Source organism: Podarcis muralis, chromosome 14 (assembly GCF_964188315.1).
Source record: "Podarcis muralis chromosome 14, rPodMur119.hap1.1, whole genome shotgun sequence".
Classification (NCBI taxonomy): Eukaryota; Metazoa; Chordata; class Lepidosauria; order Squamata; family Lacertidae; genus Podarcis; species Podarcis muralis.
This window is the reverse complement of record NC_135668.1, coordinates 17731393-17756647: the sequence shown is the minus strand read 5'-3', so window position 1 is coordinate 17756647 and position 25255 is coordinate 17731393. Positions and strand designations below refer to the sequence as shown.

At 47.1% G+C, this 25255-nt stretch overlaps 1 protein-coding gene across 4 annotated transcripts in view; it reads right to left on the bottom strand.

The window, feature by feature from the left end:
• SH3GL3 (SH3 domain containing GRB2 like 3, endophilin A3) overlaps window positions 1-25255 on the bottom strand; it is a 48557-nt gene that overhangs the window by 14184 nt on the left and 9118 nt on the right. For 2 of the 4 annotated variants that reach the window (XM_028706580.2, XM_028706579.2), the window contains exons 2-4: window positions 4288-4356; window positions 4106-4171; window positions 2987-3059 (exon numbers count right to left, since the gene is read on the bottom strand). Coding sequence is in view for 1 of the 4 variants with exons in the window: in XM_028706578.2 (XP_028562411.1) it covers window positions 2987-3059; window positions 4288-4356 (142 nt within the window). In the remaining 3 variants the exon portion in view is untranslated. Of the gene's footprint in view, window positions 1-2986; window positions 3060-4105; window positions 4172-4287; window positions 4357-25255 lie in introns of those variants that run through there. The other 2 variants (XM_028706578.2, XM_028706581.2) reach the window with 2 other exon arrangements.

The following is a 25255-nucleotide window of genomic DNA, read 5'->3' as shown; positions in this document are numbered from 1 at the left end:
TTTAAGGAGTCTCAAAGCGGCTAACATTCTCCTTTCCCTTCCTCCCCCACAACAAACACACTGTGAGGTGAGTGGGACTGAGAGACTTCAGAGAAGTGTGACTGGCCCAAGGTCACCCAGCAGCTGCATGTGGAGGAGCAGAGACGAGAACCCGGTTCCCCAGATTACGAGACTACCGCTCTTAACCACTACACCACACTGGCAGGCATGCAGCTTGCCTCCCGAGCCCCCGCGGGAGGAGAGTGGTCCTCACAGAGGCTTGGGAAAAGGTCAACAACTCTGGGAAATGGGGGGAGGGGGGCACTGGAGGGATCTTTGCACCACGGTGCCGGATATGCTTAAGACGGTTCTGACTACACATCCCAGGGATAGTTACAGCCCCACTCCAATGCTAAGTATTCTTATTATTCCAAATTTCATTGAGGTCAGTGGGTGTTTTCGTGTGGGCCAAATATGCAGGATAAAGCTCTGTTCATCAAAGCAGACCTTTCCCAGCAAACCCTCTGTAGCAAAAGGAGGTTTTAACAGACCCTGCTATGAATGTTATTTGTTCTCAAACTGCAATAGTAAAAGTTCATCTGATGAGTAACCCCCACCCCCACGCCGCTTTCTCTGAAAATGCACTTAGTTATAGAAAAGAAAAGAAAATCAGGGTGGACAGATAAGCAGTGTGTGCTGGAACCAATGAGAAATAAACCCTTCATTTCTCAGTACATACTACGTCTCATTTTACAGAGATATTACATATTCACAAAGATATTGGTATATGTCAAGAATGGTACAGATTTCCAATCTAGAGGGGAGTTTCTAGATCGGTTTTTACAGGGTAATGTCACAAACAGGCAATGTTTATAACGATTCCGTGACTGTTCTTTCTGAAAATTGCAATTTCATGTGGAAAGCTCTTGACAAAACGGAAGCATGGTTCTTGCAAACATAACCTTGACTTTCACATGACTGTATCTCTAACTCACAAAAAAAGGCCAGAGTGCAAACTGAGCAGACACAAAAAAAATTCATCTCCAAACTATTTTAAAGAGAAGCGTCAATGGAAAAAAGTCTTCACAAATAAAGCTACTGCGTCTACTTCAACACCATGTAATTTCTCAGACTCTCTACATGACAATTACTTTGCCTAGCATTTTATAGATGTTTATCCTATCTTTCAGGGCGTTTTCTGTCACAAGGCAATTTACAAACACAAAATCCCAAATGATTAAAACAACATAAAATAGGGATGGGGGTGTTGCTGGACTCCAAGTCCCATCAACCCCAACCAGCTTGACCAATGGGAATGGACGATGTGAATTGTAGTCCGTCGACATTTGGAGGGCCACAGCTCCCCCACCCCAGCACTGAACACCAGCATTTGAATGTTAACACTAACATTACAGCAGCAGCTACACATTTGCTAAAATGTGGGGATTCATAACATTAGCCAAATGCAGACTAAACGGTATGGGTTCTGCTGGGGTGACAGGGGCCTTGGCAGCCCCCCCCCCCCCGGATTCCAGCTGATTATATTGACCCAGATCTACATACACTGGACTCTAAGCACTGTATTCATTATATTGTGCCTCCTCCTTGAGAGGTCCGGAGGGTGGCAACACGAGAACGGGGCCTTCTCTGCAGTGGCTCCCTGTCTGTGGAATGCTCTCCCCAGGGAAGTTCACCTGGTGCCTTCATTATACACTTTTAGGCACCAGGCAAAAACGTTCCCTTTTAACCAGGCCTTGGGTTGATTTGATTGACATCCTATGCCCTTATAAAATGTGGTTCTTTCTTTTGGGGGGGGGGATTTGCTATTGGGTTGCTGTTTTTATTTTGATTATATATATTGTGGTTTTTTATTTTGATTTTGTTCTGTGAACCGCCCTGAGACCTCCAGGTATAGGGCGGTATATAAACTCTAATAATAATAATAATAATAATAATAATAATAATAATAATAATAATAATGTTAAGTTAAAATAAAAATAAAAAATAATAAAAAATTGTCCAGTAGCACCTTATAGACCAACTATGTTTGTTCTGGTATAAGCTTTCATGTGCATGCACACTTCTTCAGATAGCTTATACCAGAACAAACTTAGTTGGTCTATAGGATGCTACTGGACAAATTTTTATTTATTTTTATTTCGACTACGTCAGACTGACACGGCTACCTACCTGAATTATTAAGTTTAAGAGTCATTTAGTGATATATTTGTTGCACTGGTAGAAGATTGTTTCATAAGAGAAAACACAAGTACAAGGCTCCCGAATGCCTTGGGAGTCAAACGTTTCGGTTCCTGAACGATTGAAAACCAGAAGTGAGTGTTCCATTTTTTAAACGTTCTTTTGGAAGCCGAACGTCTGACGGGGCTTCTGATTGGCTGCAGGAGCTTCCTGCAGCCAATCAGAAGCCACGCTTTGAAAGCTAAACGTTTTGGAAGTCGAACGGACTTCCGGAACGGATTCTGTTTGACTTCTGAGTTACGGCAGTACATCGCTAAAGGTTGTTATGCAATTGACTGCACCACAACAATCAGCTGTTGCATTGGATTCTTTTGTTGTAGAACCTTCAAACTCTGCCATCCGCTTGCATACAGGCTCTCGCCATAGCAGACCAGAGTGTGTTGATTATGACCTGTATAACTCCTGATGGAAGCATGACAGCCAGTGTTTGGATGTTGGGGATAGGAAAGAGCATCCATGGAGATTAAGATGGACTAGCATCATCACCATCCCATGGACGGCACCAGAGGATGAAAAATTGCACAGTGTGTCTGCACAGAAGTGACTGGATGAAACAGAACTGATCAGGATTTCCCTTATAGAGGAGCTACTGGCAGGTAGGGGGATCAGAAATTTCATGGTGCAAAAGCATCCAGCCATGATAGGTCGTTGTGCCCGGAAGCCAAGCAAGGCCTGCATGCAGCAGATCTGATGACCTGGGTTTGCAGTGAAACATCTGGAAGAGGCTATTGGAATCATCTCCGTTTACCTGGATTAGGTTGCAGATATTCAGTGGACTTTGACAGGAGTTCTGCCACAGCTTTGCTGGTGATGTCAATCTTCTGCAAGACAAACATATCAAGGCCTTAAATTTCATCGAAATGCCTACTATCACTCCTTTCAGGTGCAGCATAAAAGCCTGCGCGTTCTGTGGAAATAACCAGAGAAGGCACCCGGTCAACTAAGTCAGAGATGGAGAGCCTCTGGCCTTCCAGATGCTGTTGGAAGACAACTCCCATCAGTCCCAACCATCAAGGCCAATTGTCTAGGAAGATGGGAGTTGTAGTCCAGCAATGTAGAAGGGTCACAGGTTCCACATCTCAGAACAAAGTAAAACTGGGACAAGTGGGTGAGAAAATGAGATCATGGCAAGATGGACATTTATGTATTCTATCCAGTAGTAAAGGTAAAAAGTAAAGGACCCCTGGACATTTAAGTCCAGTCAAAGGCGACTATGGGGTTGCGGCGCACATCTCGCTTTCAGGCTGAGGGAGCCGGCGTTTGTCCACAGACAGCTTTCCGGGTCATGAGGCCAGCAGGACTAAACCACTTCTGGCGCAACAGGACACTGTGACGGAAGCCAGAGTGCACGGAAACACCGTTTACCTTCCCACCACAGCGGTACCTATTTATCTAATTGCACTGGTGTGCTTTCGAACTGCTAGGTTGGCAGGAGCTGGGACAGAGCAACAGGGACTCACTTTGTCGCAGGGATTCAAACCACCGACCTTCTGATCGGCAAGCCCGAGAGACTCAGTGGTTTAGCGCCACCTGCGTCCAATAGTAGAGCTGGTAAGAATGCCTAGTTGTTTGAATGGTAGGCTTTCGTTTCAGGTAAACAATATTTGCTTCTTTCTATAATCTCACCCCGCACTCCGTAGTTATTTTCCTCATAACATGGTTGGTTTATTTTACTATACTGATATGGTGCAATGGAAGTGAATAGCACTAATTCACGAGCGAGGATCTGCACTCAAGTCAATTATCTATTTCATCCTACCTTGTTGTGAGGGAAAAATTATAAAGACCCACTTTTGTCACCCTGAGCACCCTGAAGGAAAAACAACAACATACACATCTAACTCATACATAAAAATATAAATTGGACCTAGAACAGGTTCACGTGATCTGAATACTCATGCGGTACAGCCATGTTGGGAGTGTAGACTCTAGACTGGAAGGTAAGGAAGGAAGATAAACCTTACTTTATCATCTGGAACCAAGGGCATGTGATTAGCAACAATCTTTAAGCATTTGTTTTTAAGCTTTTAAGCTTTAAGCTTGTCTTACCCGTTCCATCTCATGGAAATCTTCATCGAGTTTTGTTCCTTCCACTCCGCTGATTTTTTCACTGAATAGCTGCAGGAAAAAAAAAAGCGCTTATATAGCATGAAACAAAAGCTGCACATAAGGCTAGAAAAAATGTAGGAGACCCCACACAAATCCTGTCAAAATCAGGAGTCCCCTTTAGATATTGGAGAGTGCAGTGGGACAGAGCAGAGGCCCATCTGTCAGTCAGCATATGCCTATGCAAAGTCCACAAGGGCAGGAGGGCAACTGCTCTGTCTGCTGCTGTTCCCAAGTGACTGGTATCCACAGGTATGCCACCTCTCATAATGGAGAAAGCCATCATGGCTGGTAGCCACTAGGAATGGGAAAACCTATCAATTTAATTTTCTCAATCCCCCCCTCTCCAATTCTCCACATTTTCAGTTTACAACATTTTTATTTTAAACCTGTCTTGAAAATCAATTAACTTTTTAGTGCTTACTTCTCTTGATTGCACACAACTTTGTCTAATATACACATCATTCCAGAGCAATTCCCCCTAATATAATGATAGAGTGGTAGAATGATGCAATCACAGTGTTAGAATGTAAGTGTGATAAAAAATGGTTAAAAATTATGATATATGAAACTGCTAAAGATGAGGTAAGGGACGCGGATGGTGCTGTGGGTTAAACCACAGAGCCTAGGACTTGCCGATCACAAGGTCGGCGGTTCAAATCCCCTTTGAATATACTACTAAGGTAGAGTGTTGCTCGGTCCCTGCTCCTGCCAACCTAGCAGTTCGAAAGCACGTCAAAGTGCAAGTAGATAAATAGGTACCACTCCAGCGGGAATGTAAACGGCGTTTCCGTGCGCTGCTCAGGTTCGCCAGAAGCAGCTTAGTCACACTGGCCACATGACCCGGAAGCTGTACGCCGGCTCCCTCGACCAATAAAGCGAGATGAGCGCTGCAACCCCAGAGTCGGTCACGACTGGACCTAATGGTCAGGGGTCCCTTTACCTTTACCTAAATATGAGGTAAAATGAAAATCAGATAGGGGGGATTTGGGAAAGCTCACTTAACAATGTTTAGAAAAAATAAGGATAAGACAAGAATTTGTTTGTAATGTTTGTATTTCTGTTTGTATTGTTTATTTGTGTTATAAAATGAATAAAAAATTTTGGGGGGAAAAGAAGGGACCCCATGGATCATCTAGTCCAACCCCCTGCAATGCAGGAATCTTTTGCCCAATGTGGGGCTCAAACCCACGGCTCTGGGATTAAGAATCTCATGCTCTAGTATGGGACCAATTTACCTGCACCCGTACAGGTATCAAACCCGTGACCTTGGCGTCATCCCCACCATGCTCTAACCAACTGAGCTGACCACATTTCTGTAAATTATTTTCACTAATGCATGCATTTTAATGCACACTATACCTTAGTAGTAAAGGTAAAGGTACCCCTGCCCGTACGGGCCAGTCGTGACCGACTCTAGGGTTGTGCGCTCATCTCACTCAAGAGGCCGGGAGCCGGCGCCATCCGAAGACACTTCCGGGTCATGTGGCCAGCGTGACGAAGCTGCTCTGGCGAGCCAGCACCAGCACAGCGCACAGAAACGCTGTTTAAAGGTAAAGGTAAAGGTACTCTTGCCCGTACGGGCCAGTCGTGTCCGACTCTAGGGTTGTGCGCTCATCTCACTCAAGAGGCCGGGAGCCGGCGCTGTCCGGAGACACTTCCGGGTCACGTGGCCAGCGTGACGAAGCTGCTCTGGCGAGCCAGCACCAGAGCAACACACGGAAACGCCGTTTACCTTCCCGCTATAAAGCGGTACCTATTTATCTACTTGCACTTAGGGGTGCTTTCGAACTGCTAGGTGGGCAGGAGCTGGGACCGAGCGAAGGGAGCTCACCGTGCCGCGGGGATTCGAACCGCCGACCTTGTGATCAGCAAGTCCTAGGCACTGAGGTTTTACCCACAGCGCCACCCGCGTCCCCTTAGTAGTCCTCCTATACCGTAGTAGTATATGCATTTATATACGCATTACTTGGCTGGAGAACAGCATTGGGAAATACAGATAAGTGCACATTTCAAAGGATGTGCTTTGATTCATGTACCATATTTTCCCATGTATAAGACTAGGTTTCCCCCCTAAAAAAAATAATGTCAAAAATTAGGAGGTGTCTTATACTCTGGGCCACCTCTCCCCATTTTCTTAAATCTGAGTCCCCAAAAATAGGGGGCGTCTTAAATGTGTAGTTAAAGTAGAATTCCTCACCCCCTGGCATAAAAGACTAGATCAAGTGGAGGGAGGTGCTTAGGGTTAACACATGCCCTTAATCATCTGATTTATTCCCCCCACCACACTCGCGGCTCTAGTCTATCCAGGCACACCATACAGAAATTACTGGAAGGAGCTTCACAACACAGTCTGATTACAGAGCCAAAGGCATCAATTAGAGGAAGCGCTCACAGCTGCAGTAACATGACATTCTTCTCCTGTTTTACTGCCTCCGGGTGGCAGCTGTGCTCCACCCAGAAGCCAACAGGGCGTCTTAAAGATATACTTCAAGGCAAGAAACCTCAGCTGGGAGATGCACTGAGCCAGTTTCTGGCTGATCACTTCCACGGTGCAGGCCAAGCGATAAGGGGACCAGCAGCTCACAATCTAAGCAAAACAAGGCATTCCTGAGCACTTCATCTGCTACACTGTTGAGATTCTCAAAAAAGAGGCAAGCTTCTTTTTCAAAAGATACAATTTCGAACTGTTTGTGTGTGTGTTATAAAGCATGTGATATCGGTAACAAAAGAACCATTGACATTAGCCGTCCGCAGGAATGTGTTCTGTGGTCTGTCCATCCAAGAGCCCAGCCTTCACCACCCTGGCACTGTCCACATGCTTGGGGATGCAATTCCTATCAGTCCCAGCCAGGCCAGGGCTGATGGGATTTGTAGTTCAAAAGCATCTAGCTGGCAGCAGGTTGGTTAAAGCTCCAAGGGGCAATCTGTGCAAAAGAAAAGAAGATCTGTTGCTCGCTGGTAGAGCATGTACTTTTCCACATAGGGTGTTCTGTGTTCAATTCCTGGAGTCTCCAGCTGGAAAGGATCCGGTAGAAAGTGATATTATGGTCCTGCTCAATGTCTCAAGACTGCTGGCCACAGCAGACAAGGAGCACTTTACTGCTAAATTATACTTCTGCAAAGAAGGCAAGAAAGTCCTATTGCATGTCGCAGGAAACCTCCCCCCCCCCCAATCATTCAGTTTGTACAAACTTCACACACTCACACACTACATACGCTACGCTTCTGTTATAAATTCATAGATTCAACCATACATCAGATCTGCACTGTTCCACTTTTATTTTACTCCATGAAGGAAGGACTACAAAATGGGGAAGGTTTGATACAGGCCAGCCATAATCCCTTGAGCATACCAGCACATACACAGGAGGCCCTGCCCAGTTGCTATGCCAACCCTGATGGTCCTAGACAGAAGACCATCAAGAACTTGCATATGGGAGTGGATTCAGCACGGACTGGAACAAAGGACAATGATCAGCTCTTCCCTCTGGGGGCAGGAAACTGAGAGCTCCCCTTTGTCACCTGGAAAGTACTCATGGGGAGCAAGAAAGGAGGGACCAGCCAGGTGACAGGACACTCAGGTTACCACCACAACTCTTCCCTCAACCCCTCCTTTTTGTGATGTAGTTGTGATGTAGTCTTAGGGCTGTAGTTTGGGGAATTGTTGTTGTTGTTTAGTCGTTTAGTCGTGTCCGACTCTTCGTGACCCCATGGACCAGAGCACGCCAGGCACCTCTGTCCTCCACTACCTCCCGCAGTTTGATCAAACTCATGCTGGTAACCTCGAAAACACTATCCAACCATCTCGTCCTCTGTCGCCCCCTTCTCCTTGTGCCCTCCATCTTTCCCAGCATCAGTGTCTTCTCCAGGGACTCTTCTCTTCTCATGAGATGGCCAAAGTACTGGAGCCTCAGCTTCACGATCTGTCCTTCCAGTGAGCACTCAGGGCTGATTTCCTTAAGAATGGATGCGTTTGATCTTCTTGCAGTCCATGGGACTCTTAAGAGTCTTCTCCAGCACCATAATTCAAAAGCATCAATTCTTCGGCAATCAGCCTTCTTTATGGTCCAGCTCTCACTTCCATACATCACTACTGGGAAAACCATGGCTTTAACTATATGGACCTTTGTTGGCAAGGTGACGTGTCTACTTCTCAAGATGCTGTCTAGGCCTGTCATTGCCCTTCTCCCAAGAAGCAGGCGTCTTTTAATTTCGTGGCTGCTGTCACCATCTGCAGTGATCATGGAGCCCAAGAAAGTAAAATCTCTCACTGTCTCCATTTGGGGAATTAGTATCTAATAAAAGTTGGGGTCTTCTTTTGTTCTGGGCTTCCATTTTGCTTCATCTTGTTGCGGGTGGGAGTCCTGTTGCGACAGTATTCAATAAAGGCCAAGCCTACAGGCTGCTGTTTTGCTCCAAGTTATCCTGGTTGGTGTCTTTGTTTTTGTCCAAGGGAGCCCTCAGATTTTTCCGTTAACATGCACAACTGGAAGTTGTTCAGCTCATGCAAAGAGTTGCTTGGCGCTTCTTTGGATGCAAATGCGTCCGGGCTCCATCCTCTCCACCATGCTTTATAACACCTACATGAAGCCACTGGGAGAGATCATCAGGGGGTTTGGGCTGGGTGTTCATCAGTATGCAGATGATACCCAGCTCTACCTCTCCTTTAAATCGGAACCAGTGAAGGCGGTGAAGGTCCTGTGTGTGTCTGGAGGCAGTTGGAGGATGGATGCTGGCTAACAGACTGAAATCAACAACTTACGCTAGTAGGACTACAAGAGGTTTTGTAAGGAGAAATATACGAAGTGTTACAAAGTAGAAAAAGATAGCGATATTGGTTATAAGTTGGAAATGTAATAGGGAAAATAAGAAATGCATACTAAGAATTATATTGGAAAATTTTCAGACAGGACTGATGGACGTATTTTTTTTTTTGAATAAGATGTAAAAGTATGTTTAATTATTGTTGAAAACGGTATGTTAAAAAACTAATAAAAATTTACCGTGTTTTTCACCCCATAGGGCGCACCTAGTTTTTTTGGGGGGGGAATAAAGAAAAAAATTTCATCCCCCCCCCCCCAGGCACAGGGCTGGGGCGGGGGAGGCCCAGCCCCCAGAACAGGCTGCTATCCGCAAGCCTGGGGAGACCAGCGCGACTTCCCGCCGGTCTCCCCAGGCTTGCGGATATCTGCCCGAAGCCCGGGGAGCACTGCTCAGCGCACCCCAGGCTTCGGGATGCAGGCTGCTATTCGCAAGCCTAGGGAGCCCAGCGGGAAGTCATGCCGGGCTCCCAGGCTTGTGGAGAGCTGCCCGAAGCCCAGGGTGCGCTCTGCTGTGCTCCCCAGGTTTTGGGCTGCAGGCTGCTGTCCATAAGCCTTGGGAGCCCGGCGGGAACTCCCGCGGGCTCCCAAGGCTTGCGGATAGCTTCCTGAAGCCTGGAGAGCGAGAGGGGTCGGTGCACACCGACCCCTCTCGCTCTCCAGGCTTCAGCGAAAACCTGCATTCGCCCCATAGGACGCACACACATTTCCCCTTCATTTTTGGAGGAGAAAAAGTGTGTCCTATAGGGCGAAAAGTACGGTATATGAAATAAGAATTCTGAGAAGACAGAAGTACTGTTTTGGGGGGACAGGAGGCAGCTAGGTGTGGAGGACTCCCTGGTCCTGAATAGGGTAACTGTGCCCCTGAAGGACCAGATGCGGAGCCTGGGGTTCATTTTGTGTGTGTTTTTAAATACTTTTTATTAAGTTTCACATTTTTAACAAAGTATTAACATTTCATATAACATAAAAAGAATACAATTCCCCAACTTCCCCCCTCCTCCCACCTCAACTTCCCTCAACTTCCTCTTCTGGTTTCTAACATAATAATTTCCCCTGCTTGTTTTATTATATCTTCATATTAGGTTCTTTATATCAAATGTTGTTATTCTCTTATCATTTTAACATCTTCTTTATCATTTCTGTATTTATTTTGGGAGTCATTTTGGACTCCCAGCCGTCCATGAAGGCGCAGGTCAATTCTGTGTCCAGGGCAGCTGTCTACCAGCTCCATCTGGTACGCAGGTTGAGACCCTACCTGCCTAACTGTCTCGCCAGAGTGGTGCATGCTCTGCTTATCGCCCGCTTGGACTACTGCAATGCGCTCTACGTGGGGCAACCTTTGAAGGTGACTCGGAAACTAAAAACTAATCCAGAATGCAGCAGCTAGACTGGTGACTGGGAGCGGCCACTGAGACCACATAACACCAGTCCTAAAGAATCTTCACTGGCTCCCAGTATGTTTCCGAGCACAATTCAAAGTGTTTGTGTTGACCTTTAAAGCCCTAAACGGCCTTGGTCCAGTATACCTGAAGGAGTGTCTCCACCTCCATCATTCAGCTTGGACACTGAGGTCCACTTCCAAGGTCTTCTGGCAGTTCCCTCTGTTATGTATTCAGTGGTCTGTGTTTGCCTGAGCTTGAGTCTGGACTAAGGATTCTGAGCTCCTGTGTTATGATTCGATACAAGATGTCCAATCACAGAACATTTCAGGATCTGGGCCTCTGCCATTGGCCCTTGAACTCTGAGTTGTGATTCGCAGCTTGGAAGTTTAGACAGCCAATCACGTTGGGAGTGGGAGTGGCCCAGGCTTTCAGGAATGTATATAAGCAGTTGCTTTGCCCCCATTTCCCAGTTATGTGGTTCAATAAAGGTTCTTGCTGTTATCACTGCGTCTTGCCTCATGGGAACCCACCTAAACTTCACTCTCACCGAGAGATGTAAAGTTACAGGGAACCAGGCAGAGGGCCTTCTCTGCAGTGGCACCCTCCTTGTGGAACACCCTCCCATCACATGTCAGGGAGATAAAGAATTACACAACTTCTAGAAAACACCTGAAGGCAGCCCTGTTTAGGGAAGTTTTTAATGTCTGACTTTTTTTATATACATATATTTTGCTGGAAGCGGCCCAGAGTAGTTGGGGAAACCCAGCCAGGTGGGCGAGGTATAAACAATAAAATTATTATTATTATTATTATTATTATTATTATTATTATTATTATTATGCCTCAGGCGGCGGGATCCACAGGGCAGCAGTTCAAGTCTCCAAGCAGGGATCAGCAAACTTTTTCAGACCTTGTGAGAGACCGGACTATATTTTTTTTGGGGGGGGGAGGGGGGAATGAACGAATTCCTATGCCCCACAAATAACCCAGAGATCATTTTAAATAAAAGCACACATTCTACCCATGTAAAAACACCAGGCAGGCCCCAAAAATAACCAGAGATGCATTTTAAATAACAGGGCACATTCTACTCATGTAAAATCACGCTGATTCCCAGACCGTCCGCGGGCCAGATTTAGAAGGCAACTGGACCGGATTCAGCCCTCGGGCCTTAGTTTGCCTATCCATATTCCAAGGAATGCGTCGCCTGTTCCTGCTGCCACATGTGGCATCATCAGCTGTTTGGAGGCTGGATCTGCCGCATCCTTGGCACCCCCCCATGCCACCTCCACAGTGGCCTCTTAGCAAATAGGAGGCACTGCTGGTCTCCTCCCACACTAGCATAGCTGTCAACTTACAGATTTGAAAATAAGGGACCAGCAGTCTCGAAAATAAGGGATCAGCAGCCAAAATAAGGGATTTTAGTCAACCAGCTCCCGAGCCAAAGGCAGAAAGCCCAGCCAGCAGCCAAACGAAGCCTCAAGTGGTTCCCACAGCGCAGCAACCCGACAAAGGGGATGCAACAAGGAAAACCACCGTCACCTCTCTGCTGGGAAGCACTGAGCAAAGGCGAGTCCCCAGGCAACACGCACAAGGCATGCAAGCTCCAACCCCCCAGTCATTCTTAGGCTCCTTATTGGGTGAGCAAAGCAGCCAAGCAACACAGTTAGAGCCTCCCTCCTCCCTGGCTGGCAGGGAGGGAGGGAGAGGAGCTTTGAAACCCGGGAAATTTAAGGGACATCATCTATAAGGGACAGCAGCAGGACACAGCGCTGGGATAAGGGACTTTCCCGCCAAATAAGGGACAGTTGACAGCTATGCACTCTAGTTCCCGATGCAGATCTTTGCTCAGCCCTTGTTCCCTGGCAGGAGGAAAGAGCCATTTTGTGGTTCACCTCAGGTGCCAAAATATCTCGGCCTGGCCCTGCAGCCTATTATAACCAAATGCTCGCAACCTCCAACACCTCCTTTTTTTGGGTTTGCTTTTCCTTGTCTCTTTTACAACGCTTCCCTACTTCACTGCCAAGCTATAAAAAGAGCCTTGCTCCTGTTAGAGGGTGTTTATTGACCTGCCGTTGTGGCATTCTACCAAACAAGGAGCCTGGGTTATGTTTGTTTAGAAATTCCTCTACCTTGAAAATGGAAAATAGAAAATGACGCCACCACACAAGGAACTCTAGCAGAACATCACAAGGGAGAAAAAAAGATGCCCAGCATTTGTCTGGGAATTAGATAATAAAGGGGGGAGGAGACAGATGCAGAATGATGTGTTGTTACTCTCTTGCTTTCAAGGCAAAAAGCTGGCACGAAATCTTATTTGATGCACCAGGCGCTCTCCCTTCTGTTGTAGCAAGTGATTTGTTTTGTGTCTCTGTGACCTTGCTGCCTTTCGGATGTTGAGATATTTTCCCACAGCACCACTGAGTCCAGAGGCCTCAATAGACTAACCCCATCTTTTGCTTGTCAGCAGTAAGCAAGTTTACTACAGGCCTAGATAAAAATCAGAGTTTATGCCCCTCCGCAAATGTTGTGGGGCTCCAATTCCCATCACCACTAGCCAGGATCGTTAAAGGTAACCAGACAGAGGGCCTTCTTGGTAGTGGCGCCCGCCCTGTAGAACGTCCTCCCTTCAGATGTGAAGGAAATAAGCAGCTATGCTATCTTTAAAAGAGATCTGAAGGCAGCCCTGTTTAGGGAAGTTTTTAATATTGAATGCTGTACTGTTTTTAACACTTGATTGGGAGCCGCCCAGAGTGGCTGGGGAAACTCAGCCAGATTGTCGGGGTATAAATAAATTATTATTATTATTATTATTATTATTATTATTATTATTATTATTATGTAAAGGATTGTGAAAGCTGTGATCTGGTAGTATCTAGAGCAACCTTTCTAAACCTTGGGACCCCTCCTCCCGATGTTACTGGACTACAACTCCCATCATCCCTGACCACTGGTCCTGCTAGATGGGATGATGGGAGTTGCAGTCCAGCAGCATCTGAGGACCTAAGGCTGAGAAAGGCTGATCTAGATGCTGCCAGATCACAGCTCCCATCATTCAATGGCATGATTTGAAACAACAGAATCTGCACACCCCATCAGGAGAAGAGCATCAATTCCATGTGACCGAGAGCAAGCCACATTCAGAAAAGGGGTTTCCATGCATTTAGGATCATGTGTCAAAGGGCCTGTACGTTTCTTACACTAATGAAACCAGTATGGTGCCTGGTTCTCTCTTGTGTTAAATGCAGTTAGCTTCTGGGACAGTTACACAGCAAAATTTCAGATAAAGCACAGGCAGACAAAGAGCATTTTTCTCGACAAGCGAATCAAGCAAGGTTCTGTGACGATAACACAATTTTGCACTTTCCAGGGAAGGAGTCAGTTTCCGCCAGGCAGTGCCACGTGGATCTTTTGGAATAACTTGACTGCTGGTGCTTATTCTTCTCACACAACAAAAAAGTACTTTGTACTCTGAAATCTTCAAGACTTCCTTGACAAATCCCTACTGTCTTGCCTGGATAATTTACTATTCAATGATATGTGAAATGGCATATCGCAAAACGGGGGTGGGGAGAAGAGATGCCTAACATTTTAGGAAGTCATTGGTTAGTCATTTCTAGCAAACAGAATTGATGGAGGACACCAGAAATTTACACTCTGGCATAGTCTGCAGAAACACACAAGAACTACCTTTCTGAATCTGAGCAGGACAGGAACCTCATGGACAGGAACCTCATGGAGGTCACTTTCAGTTCCAAATGGCAGCAGATAAACACATATAAGAACAGAGGAACTTAAAGAGAGGAACAGAGAGTTGCCACTGTTAATTTAACTAAAGGAATCATATGAATCTATATGATGGTCCAACCTGATACAACACAATAAGACATTGGCTTGGTGAAGAGTCATTTGGAGTTTGGTTGAATGGAGATGATGATGATGATGATTTATTTAATTTCTCTACCGCTTTATATTTTTAAGAAAAATGTCAAAGCGGTTTACAGCATATTAAAGCATCAATAAACCAATCCAGAATCAAACATTTCTGAAGGAAGTAAAATATAGAGTATATAGTCAAAGCAACATAATTCACAGAAAACTAAAATATTTTCTTAAAGATTTAAAAAAAAAACATTGCAAAGGTCAACTACAGAATACATATTTAACACAAGGTTAACAAAAAAACCCTTAAACATTTCAAAAAAAACACCATTGCTATGTGAAGTCAAATATAAAATGCACATTTAAAACAGCATAATTAACAAGAAAATAAAATATTATCATAAGCACGGCACGGCTGTTTGGCAGGCACAAAAAATGGGGCAAAGATGGAAGCGAGTGTCTCTCAAGCCTGTGTTATAGAACTAGTGTCTGGAGCCAGCAAATTCATTTCTTTGGGAATACAATTTTGTGTACAGATTAAGGGCTCCTCCAGACAACCCGCTTAGAATCATGGAATTATATGATTCCAATGATCATTCTAGTCCAACCCCTTGCAATGCAGGAATCTCAGCTAAAGCATCCATGACAGATGGCCATCCAACCTCTGCTTGAAAACCTCCACGGAAGGGCAGTCCACTAGCTTCCCAGGGAGTCTGTTCCACTGTCGATCAGCTTTTACTATCAGAAAGTTCTTCCTGATGTTTAGTCAGAATATGGATGTGCTGCACTAAAGTGCTTTAAAGGTAAAGGGACCCCTGACCATTAGGTCCAGTCGTGACCGACTCTGGGGTTGCGGCGCTCATCTCACTTTATTGGCTGAGGGAGCCGGCGTACAGCTTCTGGGTCATGTGGCCAGCATGACTAAGCCGCTTCTGGTGAACCAGAGCAGCGCACGGAAACGCCGTTTACCTTCCCGCTGGAGCGGTACCTATTTATCTACTTGCACTTTGACGTGCTTTCGAACTGCTAGGTTGGCAGGAGCTGGGACCGAGCAACAGGAGCTCACCCCGTCACGGGGATTCAATCCACCGACCTTCTGATCGGCAAGCCCTAGGCTCTGTGGTTTAACCCACAGCACCACCCGCGTCCCTTAAAGTGCTTTAATCCACTTTAATAGTGCAAAAGCCTAAATTTCCTGTATGCCCTTGAATCCATCTTGCAAAATATTGACCATCTGGAGGCAACCAGAGTTAGAGGCAGTATTGCAGAACAAACCAAAAATGCTCTTTTGGAGACTTGTGCTTTTAATATGCTGATATTACAATATTTTCAGTGCCAGGTTGAAACCCTCTTCTTTACCCAGGAAGTTCAGATGACATTTTAATCAGAACTTTGCCTTACCCTGCTCTTTAATTTTACATGTTTACTTTGCCTCTTATTTTTGCCTATGCTTATATGTTGTATTTCTATGTTGGGTAAATAGTTTTATTCACAGCTTTGTACACCACTTAGGAATCTTTTTGATCAAGGTTGGCTACGAAATATTTTAAATAAATAGTATACACATTCAATTCCCTCCCTGCAATTTCCCTGCTATGCTCTCTGGGCGTTGATGATTTACAGAAAGAGTGACTCTCTCCAGTGTGGACCTTATTAAGAGACCCAGAACTGCTGAAAGACATAGATTTTTGGATCCAGTAATGTAATGTATGGCAGATCGTACATCTAATTATTAACGAGTTTATGGAATCAAAGAATGCTGGACAGCATTGGAAAGAGCTAGGTGCAAGCAAGATGGCGATTCTTAAAATACTTGGGAACTTGCAAGTTCATCGGCTCCCTAACATCTCTGCAACTGTGTTGCATTATTCATGAAAGGCCCAGTTAGTCCATAGGGCATTCTCTGGCCCAAAGATTCATGTTGATTAAGGAACTTTGACAGGTAACTGGAAGCGGAGTTTAAAAAACAAGCTCTACCCTTAACTTGCAACTTGACAGATCCATAAATAAAAAGGGTATAGAAGCAGACATCTGTAAACCCAGCCCATGTCTATTAGTTTTTTAACCAAACCAAGACATACCGTATTTTTCGCTCTATAAGACGCACCAGACCACAAGATGCACCTAGTTTTTGGAGGAGGAAAACAAGAAAAAAATATATTCTGAATCTCAGAAGCCAGAACAGCAAGAGGGATCGCTGCGCAGTGAAAGCAGCAATCCCTCTCGCTGTTCTGGCTTCTGGGATAGCTGTGCAGCCTGCATTTGCTCCGTAAGACGCACACACATTTCCCCTTACTTTTTAGGAGGGGAAAAGTGAGTCTTATAGAGCACTACTTTCCCAGTAGTGATGCATGGAAGTGAGAGCTGGACCATAATAATAATAATAATAATTTATTATTTATACCCCGCCCATCTGGCTGAGTTTCCCCAGCCACTCTGGGCGGCTCCCAATCAGTGTTAAAAACAGTACAGCATTACATATTAAAAACTTCCCTGAACAGGGCTGCCTTAAGATGTCTTCTGAATATCAGGTAATTATTTATCTCTTTGACATCTAATGGGAGGGCGTTCCACAGGGCGGGCGCCACTACCGAGAAGGCCCTCTGTCTGGTTCCCTGTAGCCTCACTTCTCGCAATGAGGGAACCGCCAGAAGGCCCTCGGCGCTGGATCTCAGTGTCCGGGCTGAATGATGGGGGTGGAGACGCTCCTTCAGGTATACAGGACCGAGGCCGTTTAGGGCTTTAAAGGTCAGCACCAACACTTTGAATCGTGCTCGGAAACGTACTGGGAGCCAATGCAGGTCTCTCAGAACCGGTGTTATATGGTCCCGGCGGCCACTCCCAGTCACCAGTCTAGCTGCCGCATTCTGGATTAATTGCAGTTTCCGGGTCACCTTCAAAGGTAGCCCCACGTAGAGCGCGTTGCAGTAGTCCAAGCGTGAGATAACTAGAGCATGCACCACTCTGGCGAGACAGTTCGTGGGCAGGTAGGGTCTTAGCCTGCGTACCAGGTGGAGCTGGTAGACAGCTGCCCTGGACACAGAGTTAACCTGCGCCTCCATGGACAGCTGTGAGTCCAAAATGACTCCCAGGCTACGCACCTGGTCCTTTAGGGGCACAGTTACCCCATTCAAGACCAGGGAATCCCCCACACCAACCCGCTCCCTGTCCCCCAAAAACAGTACTTCTGTCTTGTCAGGATTCAACCTCAGTCTGTTAGCCGCCATCCATCCTCCAACCGCCTCCAGGCACTCACACAGGACCTTCACCGCCCTCACTGGTTCTGATTTAAAGGAGAGGTAGAGCTGGGTGTCATCTGCGTACTGATGAACACCCAGTCCAAACCCCCTGATGATCTCTCCCAGCGGCTTCATATAGATATTAAAAAGCATGGGGGAGAGGACAGAACCCTGAGGCACCCCACAAGTGAGAGCCCAGGGGTCTGAGCACTCATCCCCCACCACCACTTTCTGGACACGACCCAGGAGGAAGGAGCGGAACCACTGTATGACAGTGCCCCCAGCTCCCAGCCCCTCTAGACGGTCCAGAAGGATGTTATGGTCGATGGTGTCAAAGGCCGCTGAGAGATCCAGCAGAACTAGGAAACAGCTCTCACCTTTGTCCCTAGCCCGCCGGAGATCATCAACCAGCGCGACCAAGGCAGTTTCAGTCCCATGGTGAGACCTGAATCCCGATTGGAAGGGATCCAAATGGTCCGTTTCCTCCAGGCGTGCTTGGAGTTGTTCAGCAACCACCCGCTCAATCACCTTGCCCAAGAATGGTAGATTTGAGACTGGGCGATAGTTGGCCAAATTGGCCGGGTCTAAAGATGTTTTTTTAAGAAGCGGTTTAATGACCGCCTCTTTCAGCGGGTCTGGGAAGGCTCCCTCACAGAGGGAAGCATTCACCACCCCGCAGAGCCCATCGCCCAGCCCTTCCCGGCTCGCTTTTATCAGCCAGGATGGGCAAGGATCAAGGAGACAGGTGGTCGGTTTCACTTTTCCAAGCAGCCTGTCCACATCCTCGGAGGTAACAGACTGGAATTGATCCCATGTAACAGGACCAGACAGAACTCTAGCACTCTCCCGCCCTGGCCCTGCTCCCACGGTGGAGTCTACCTCCTTCTGAATCTGAGCGATTTTATCTGCAAAAAACTTTGCAAAAGCATTGCAGGAGATCTTGGGGTCCCTACCAGGCCCCGGTGGTACAGGTGGTTCCGATAGATTGCGAACCACCTGAAAAAGTCTCCTGCTGCTGTTTTCTGCAGATGCTATGGAGGCAGCGAAGAAGGCCCTCTTCGCCGTCGCCATTGCCACTTGGTAGGCTCGACGTTGAGCTCTAGCCCGTGTCCGGTCTGATTCAGAATGAGTTTTCCGCCACCGGCGCTCTAGCCGTCTCAACGATTGTTTCATCACCCTCAGCTCCGGGGAAAACCACGGGGCTGTCCGGGCTCCATGCAATCGGAGAGGGCGCTTCGGAGCCAGACAGTCAATAGCCCTGGTTAACTCCGCATTCCAGCGTGCCACCAGGGAATCAGCTGAAAGGCCATCAACTTGGGATAAAGCATCCCCTACCACTCTCTGGAAGCCAATTGGATCCATTAAGTGGCGGGGGCGGACCATCTGAATTGGTCCCACCTCCCTGCAGAGGGGAAGGGTTGCGGAGAAGTCCAGTTGCACCAGGAAGTGATCTGACCATGGCACTTCTTTTGTTTCGCTTTTAGTTAGTGTCAGATCACCAGCATCCATAGAGGTGAACACCAAGTCTAAGGCATGTCCATGGCTATGAGTTGGGCCAAACTTATTCAGGGACAGCCCCATGGAGGCCATGCTTTCCACGAAGTCCCGAGCGGCCCCTTGTAAGGTCGTGTCGGCATGGATGTTAAAATCCCCCAGGACAACCAAGCTAGGTGTCTCCAGGAGCATATCCGCCACGACCTGAAGCAGCTCGGGCAGGGAATCCTTGGTGCAGCGGGGAGGTCGGTACACCAGTAGGAATCCTGTACTGCCCCTATTGCCCAACTTCCAGAACATGCACTCAGAGAACTGGGTCTTCCCAATAGGACGCCTGGTGCAGACTAATGACTTCCTAAAAATCACTGCAACCCCCCCTCCCCGCCCACATGACCTGGGTTGCTGTGCGTAAGAGAAACCTGGTGGGCAAGCAGCGGCAAGGACAGGCCCATCTGCTTCATCCAACCAGGTCTCTGTCACACATGCCAGGTCAAATCCTCCATCCACAATCAGGTCGTGGATGGCAGTGGTTTTATTCATCATTGACCTGGCATTGCACAGCAACACTTTCAGGTCATGTGGGTTTCCCTTGCTGATTCCAGTATCCTTCCGGTCAAGACCAGACCTGGAGGCAGGGATAGTCCTCAGACAACGACTAAACCTGCCTCCTCTGTAATGACATGGTCTGGTCTTAGCGTAACTCCTCCTCCTACCCATGATCACTGAGATCGGTTGTCCCAGTGCATCCCCCCCTGTGGAACATGCCCCAGCCATTTTGTTTGCTGGGACCCACTCCCAGGCAGCCCTGACCCCACCCCTTAAAAAGCAAAATACAAACTATATAATAATTTAACAGAATAATAATGATAATAATAAAACAAAACAGAACAAAACAAAGCAAGAAACAATAGCGCTGACTAAATGCTTATCCCTCCCCAAGCAAAAATAAAATAATAAAATAATATAATATTATAAAAAACAACAACCACCATTTAAAGTGCTGCAAATTAAAAACAATTAAAACATTTAAAACCATTTTGTCCATTGCTGCCGGTAGCTGTTCAGGCCTCTTATGCTGTGGCGGTGAGTGCAGGCCCCGCCCCTAGGCCAGATGGAGTTGGCAGAAAAGGGAGCGGTCCTCCCAACACTCACGCAAGCAGCAACAGCAGCCGTGTCCCGGAGGTCTTGATGGAGGCCCTGGCAGTGAGTGCAGGTCCTGCCCCCTAGGCCGGATGGAGTTGGCAAAGGAGGGAGCAGTCTTCCCAACACTCACACAAGCAGCAACAGCAGCCGTGTCCCGGGGGCCTCTCTCAGGCCTCTTATGCTGTGGCAGTGAGTGCAGGCCCCGCCCCTAGGCCAGATGGAGTTGGCAGAAAAGGGAGCGGTCCTCCCAACACTCACGCAAGCAGCAACAGCAGCCGTGTCCCGGAGGTCTTGATGGAGGCCCTGGCAGTGAGTGCAGGTCCTGCCCCCTAGGCCGGATGGAGTTGGCAAAGGAGGGAGCAGTCTTCCCAACACTCACACAAGCAGCAACAGCAGCCGTGTCCCGGGGGCCTCTCTCAGGCCTCTTATGCTGTGGCAGTGAGTGCAGGCCCCGCCCCTAGGCCAGATGGAGTTGGCAGAAAAGGGAGCGGTCCTCCCAACACTCACGCAAGCAGCAACAGCAGCCGTGTCCCGGAGGTCTTGATGGAGGCCCTGGCAGTGAGTGCAGGTCCTGCCCCCTAGGCCGGATGGAGTTGGCAAAGGAGGGAGCAGTCTTCCCAACACTCACACAAGCAGCAACAGCAGCCGTGTCCCGGGGGCCTCTCTCAGGCCTCTTATGCTGTGGCAGTGAGTGCAGGCCCCGCCCCTAGGCCAGATGGAGTTGGCAGAAAAGGGAGCGGTCCTCCCAACACTCACGCAAGCAGCAACAGCAGCCGTGTCCCGGAGGTCTTGATGGAGGCCCTGGCAGTGAGTGCAGGTCCTGCCCCCTAGGCCGGATGGAGTTGGCAAAGGAGGGAGCAGTCTTCCCAACACTCCCAACACTCACACAAGCAGCAACAGTAAAGAAGGCTGATCGCCGAAGAATTGATGCTTTTGAATTATGGTGCTGGAGAAGACTCTTGAGAGTCCCATGGACTGCAAGAAGATCAAACGCATCCATTCTTAAGGAAATCAGCCCTGAGTGCTCACTGGAAGGACAGATCGTGAAGCTGAGGCTCCAGTACTTTGGCCACCTCATGAGAAGAGAAGACTCCCTGGAGAAGACACTGATGCTGGGAAAGATGGAGGGCACAAGGAGAAGGGGGCGACAGAGGACGAGATGGTTGGATAGTGTTTCCGAGGTTACCAGCATGAGTTTGACCAAACTGCGGGAGGTAGTGGAGGACAGAGGTGCCTGGCGTGCTCTGGTCCATGGGGTCACGAAGAGTCGGACATGACTAAACGACTAAACAACAACAACAACAAATAGAGCAAAAAATACAGTAGTTGTTGATCCAAAAATCTGACTAGCCAGAAAGGAAAAGCAGTTGCAGCAAGATGAAAGGGAGAAGCAATTTAAGCCACGGGTGAAATTTAAGTGTTGAATGGTCCTGCTGGATAGCTCAGTTGGTTGGAGCCTGGTGCTGATAACGCTATGGTTGCAGGTTCGATCCCCATATAGGACAACTGCATATTCCAGAAGTTGGACGAGATGATTCTCAGGGTCCCTTCCAGCTCTGCAATTCTATGACTCTAAAGTGTGCTATTTGAAGTCATGATCCCTGACAGAAGCTCCAATAACAAGTGAATAGCTATCAGCAGATTTCCATTTTCAAAAAAACAAGGAAACAAACAAACACACACCTACACCAGGATTTCAAGTTTGCGCACTTCCGGACTGTTGCTATTTACTTACTGAGACTCAACAACGAACTGACAAATTCAGGCTGCACAATTAGTTGGTTTGGTGCTCTTCCACAGCACACCCACTTCTACCAGCCCCAAACCCACACTTTTAGCAACACAGAAAGGGCCAGGAAAATGCAGTGGGAACACTGGGATAGCACAACATAATCTCACCTCCTTGTAAACAATAGGTGTTCAATAAATAGTCAGCATTGGCTTAACTCCCTGCAAACAAATCAATGTTCCATTAACAGGTCATCTAGAAGAGACATGTGTAATGATCAGCTGTTGGTTTAAGGCTGGAGTTCAAGCCATGACCCAGGAAATCCCCCAGTTCACCCTAGCTGCTAGCTCAGGATGAATGCCTTAGGCAAGCCAATACAACTCAGCTTCAGATTCCATCCTTAATATGTAAATACCCAAACTGGCCCACCTTACAATGTTGAGGAATAATAAGAAGCAAAATATTGTGTATTTTAAATTATAACCTAAAGCCAACTGATGGTTCTAAACATTGTGCTAAGAAGACCAGTACTTTAAAGGCTCTGATCCCTTGGCCATCTCAGTTGCGTGTCGAGACCCCGCAGCCACCCCCTCGTTGGAAATAACTCACACAAGGACACGGATATCAGGTTTATGTTATTGGGCAAATTTTGGCCGCAACTTCATTGAAATTACAGAATGTGAGCGGTACTGGCTTAGGCATTGATTGGACCTGACTATATCTGACTCCTGCCCATTGTGCAGGAAGTCCAGTAAGGGTAAACCACTGGTAGGGGGAGCCCTGTCGATGCGAACCAACTCAAGCTCCCCCTGGTGTTCCTGTCAGGGTCGTGTCAAGGCCCTAGCCCCCAGCCGGGCTTCAGACAAGATCAACACCCCCGGATTCCTTTAACGAAATACCCTTAAGCATGGAGGGGCAGGTGATGGCCACACACCCCTCCCCCACACAAGGTCAAACAATGCCTAACCGCAACCCTAACAAAGTTGTGACGTTTGCTACGAGGTAGGCGAAAACCAAGTGGCCAGTGCCAATTTGCCAAGTGGAAAAATTCCTACCAGGCCCCTCGGACAACAAAGGCGACCAACTGAAGTCCATAGCAAGGCCGTTGCCTAACCTGCAAAATAGGGAGGGAGGGTGGGTCATTGAGGAAGCGAGCCAAAGAGGAAGTCCTCTGGCTCACTCCTCCGTTTAAACGGCCCCGGCCACGCCCCCCCCGGCCAGCGGATCCCCCAGGCAACGGGGGACAAAGTCCCCTGCCCCCCCCCGGTGGGGAGTGGGTGGCCACACGGTCCACCGCAACTCCTCCCCACTGGGGAAGTGGAGCGGATTTGTCGCTTTCCAGCTCTTCAATGTCCTTTCAACCAGAATTGTGCATAGCATTCCAAGTGCGACATTTTTCTTAGCTTCTTCTTTTGTGAAGCCTTTGATCAATCCAGAGTCTTTGTTCTGAGGGTTTTAAGAGAAAGCTCAGCAGGAATCATATGCTTCCCGAGGCAAGCTCACCTTTCATTCTTCCGACTGTTCCTTTTGTGCATTCTCATCTCCCCTTTCAGAATTCACTTCTATTTTGCCAACTTAACTTAAACCGACACCATACATTTGCTTGGGATAACTGGGCATGTTCTGAATAGCTTCCAAGCAACCACAGAGAAATCTGATTTGCAGACAGTCTTCGAATCTCTTTAATTTGCAGTATGACAGAGGTTTATAAATGACGCTGGTGCAGAGAAGGAAAGAGCACTTTTGCTCCTCTCAAGAGTAACCAGAAGATGTGGGTCATCTAATGGAGCTGGCAGGAGATATAGGACAAGAAATGAACTCCTCCACACAGCACATCATTAATTTACAGAATTCATTGGCACAAAAATTGGTGTTTGCTATCAACAAGCACCACCGTGAACACAATAAATTTGAAGCACAAGCAATGCACATTGCTTCCTCAAAAGAATAATGTTTAAAGAATCCTGGAAGCTGTAGTTTGTTAAGGGTGCTGAGAGCTGTTAGAAGAACCCAATTCCCCTAACAGAACTACAATTCCCAGAGTTCCATAGGAAGAGAAGTTTGTTGTTAAACACTTTTGGAACTGTAGCTCTGGAGGTATATAGGTGCCTCCTTTAACTAATCACAGTTCCCAGAATTCTTTGGGGGAAGCCATGACTGCTTAAAGTGGTATCATAGTGTGAATGTGGTCTATATGTAACTGGGAACAAAGTGTAGTGTCCACAGCTACAAGTACTGTACTCATCTGAGAAACTCAAGAATTGGAATGATCAACCATCAAAAAGCAGGGTATGAACTTCAGACACCAGTAAATATAATGACCCAGAATTCTCTGGGGGAAATCACGACTGTTTAAGGTTCCTTTGTAGTGCTTTAAATACCGTATTTTTCGCTCTATAAGACACACCTAGTTTTTGGAGGATGAAAACAAGAAAAAAAATATTCTGAATCTCAGAAGCCAGAACAGCAAGAGGGATCGCTACGCAGTGAAAGCAGCAATCCCTCTTGCTGTTCTGGCTTCTGGGATAGCTGCATTTGCTCCATAAAACGCACACACATTTCCCCTTACTTTTTAGGAGGGAAAAAGTGAGTCTTATAGAGCAAATAATCTGGTATATAGTGTGAATGTAGCAATATCCATCCTGTAGCTAAGACTAAAACCTGACCGAATGGTGAAACATCCAGTCTACATTTTTGTCCTTTTTTTTTAATTTCAATTTTGTCCTCATCCCCCATCCACTTCCTAGTTTGTGTAACCTTTCGCCTGATGCAGAGTCTGGGGGAACTTGAAAACTCGCTGTTGCTGAAATAACATCTTCTTCTATTAAACAGTTGTTCACCACAGTTAGGAGCAATCGTGGACCCATTTTTGCAACGGAGGACCTTTACATAGATGAATCCTTCTGCAATCCACCTACCACCAGCCTCAACAGCTGCTCCTCTAGAGCTCCCAGATGGCAAATGTTTACGCAGCATCAATGCTCTGCTAGCTTGCAAACCAGCAGGGGGTCGAAATCTTTAAACTGTTTTAGCAGAAGATGCTGCCCCAGTGCGTGGGCCTGCGCAGCAGGAGGCTCAAACGCCCATTGTTTCACATCCCTAATTTTATAGACACCCTGTTGGGAAGAGGTCAGATTTAATCACCGCAAAGGCAATGGTTTTGGGGTTTTTTTAAATGTAGATACATCCTGTTTCACAGAGTTCATACAGACCAGG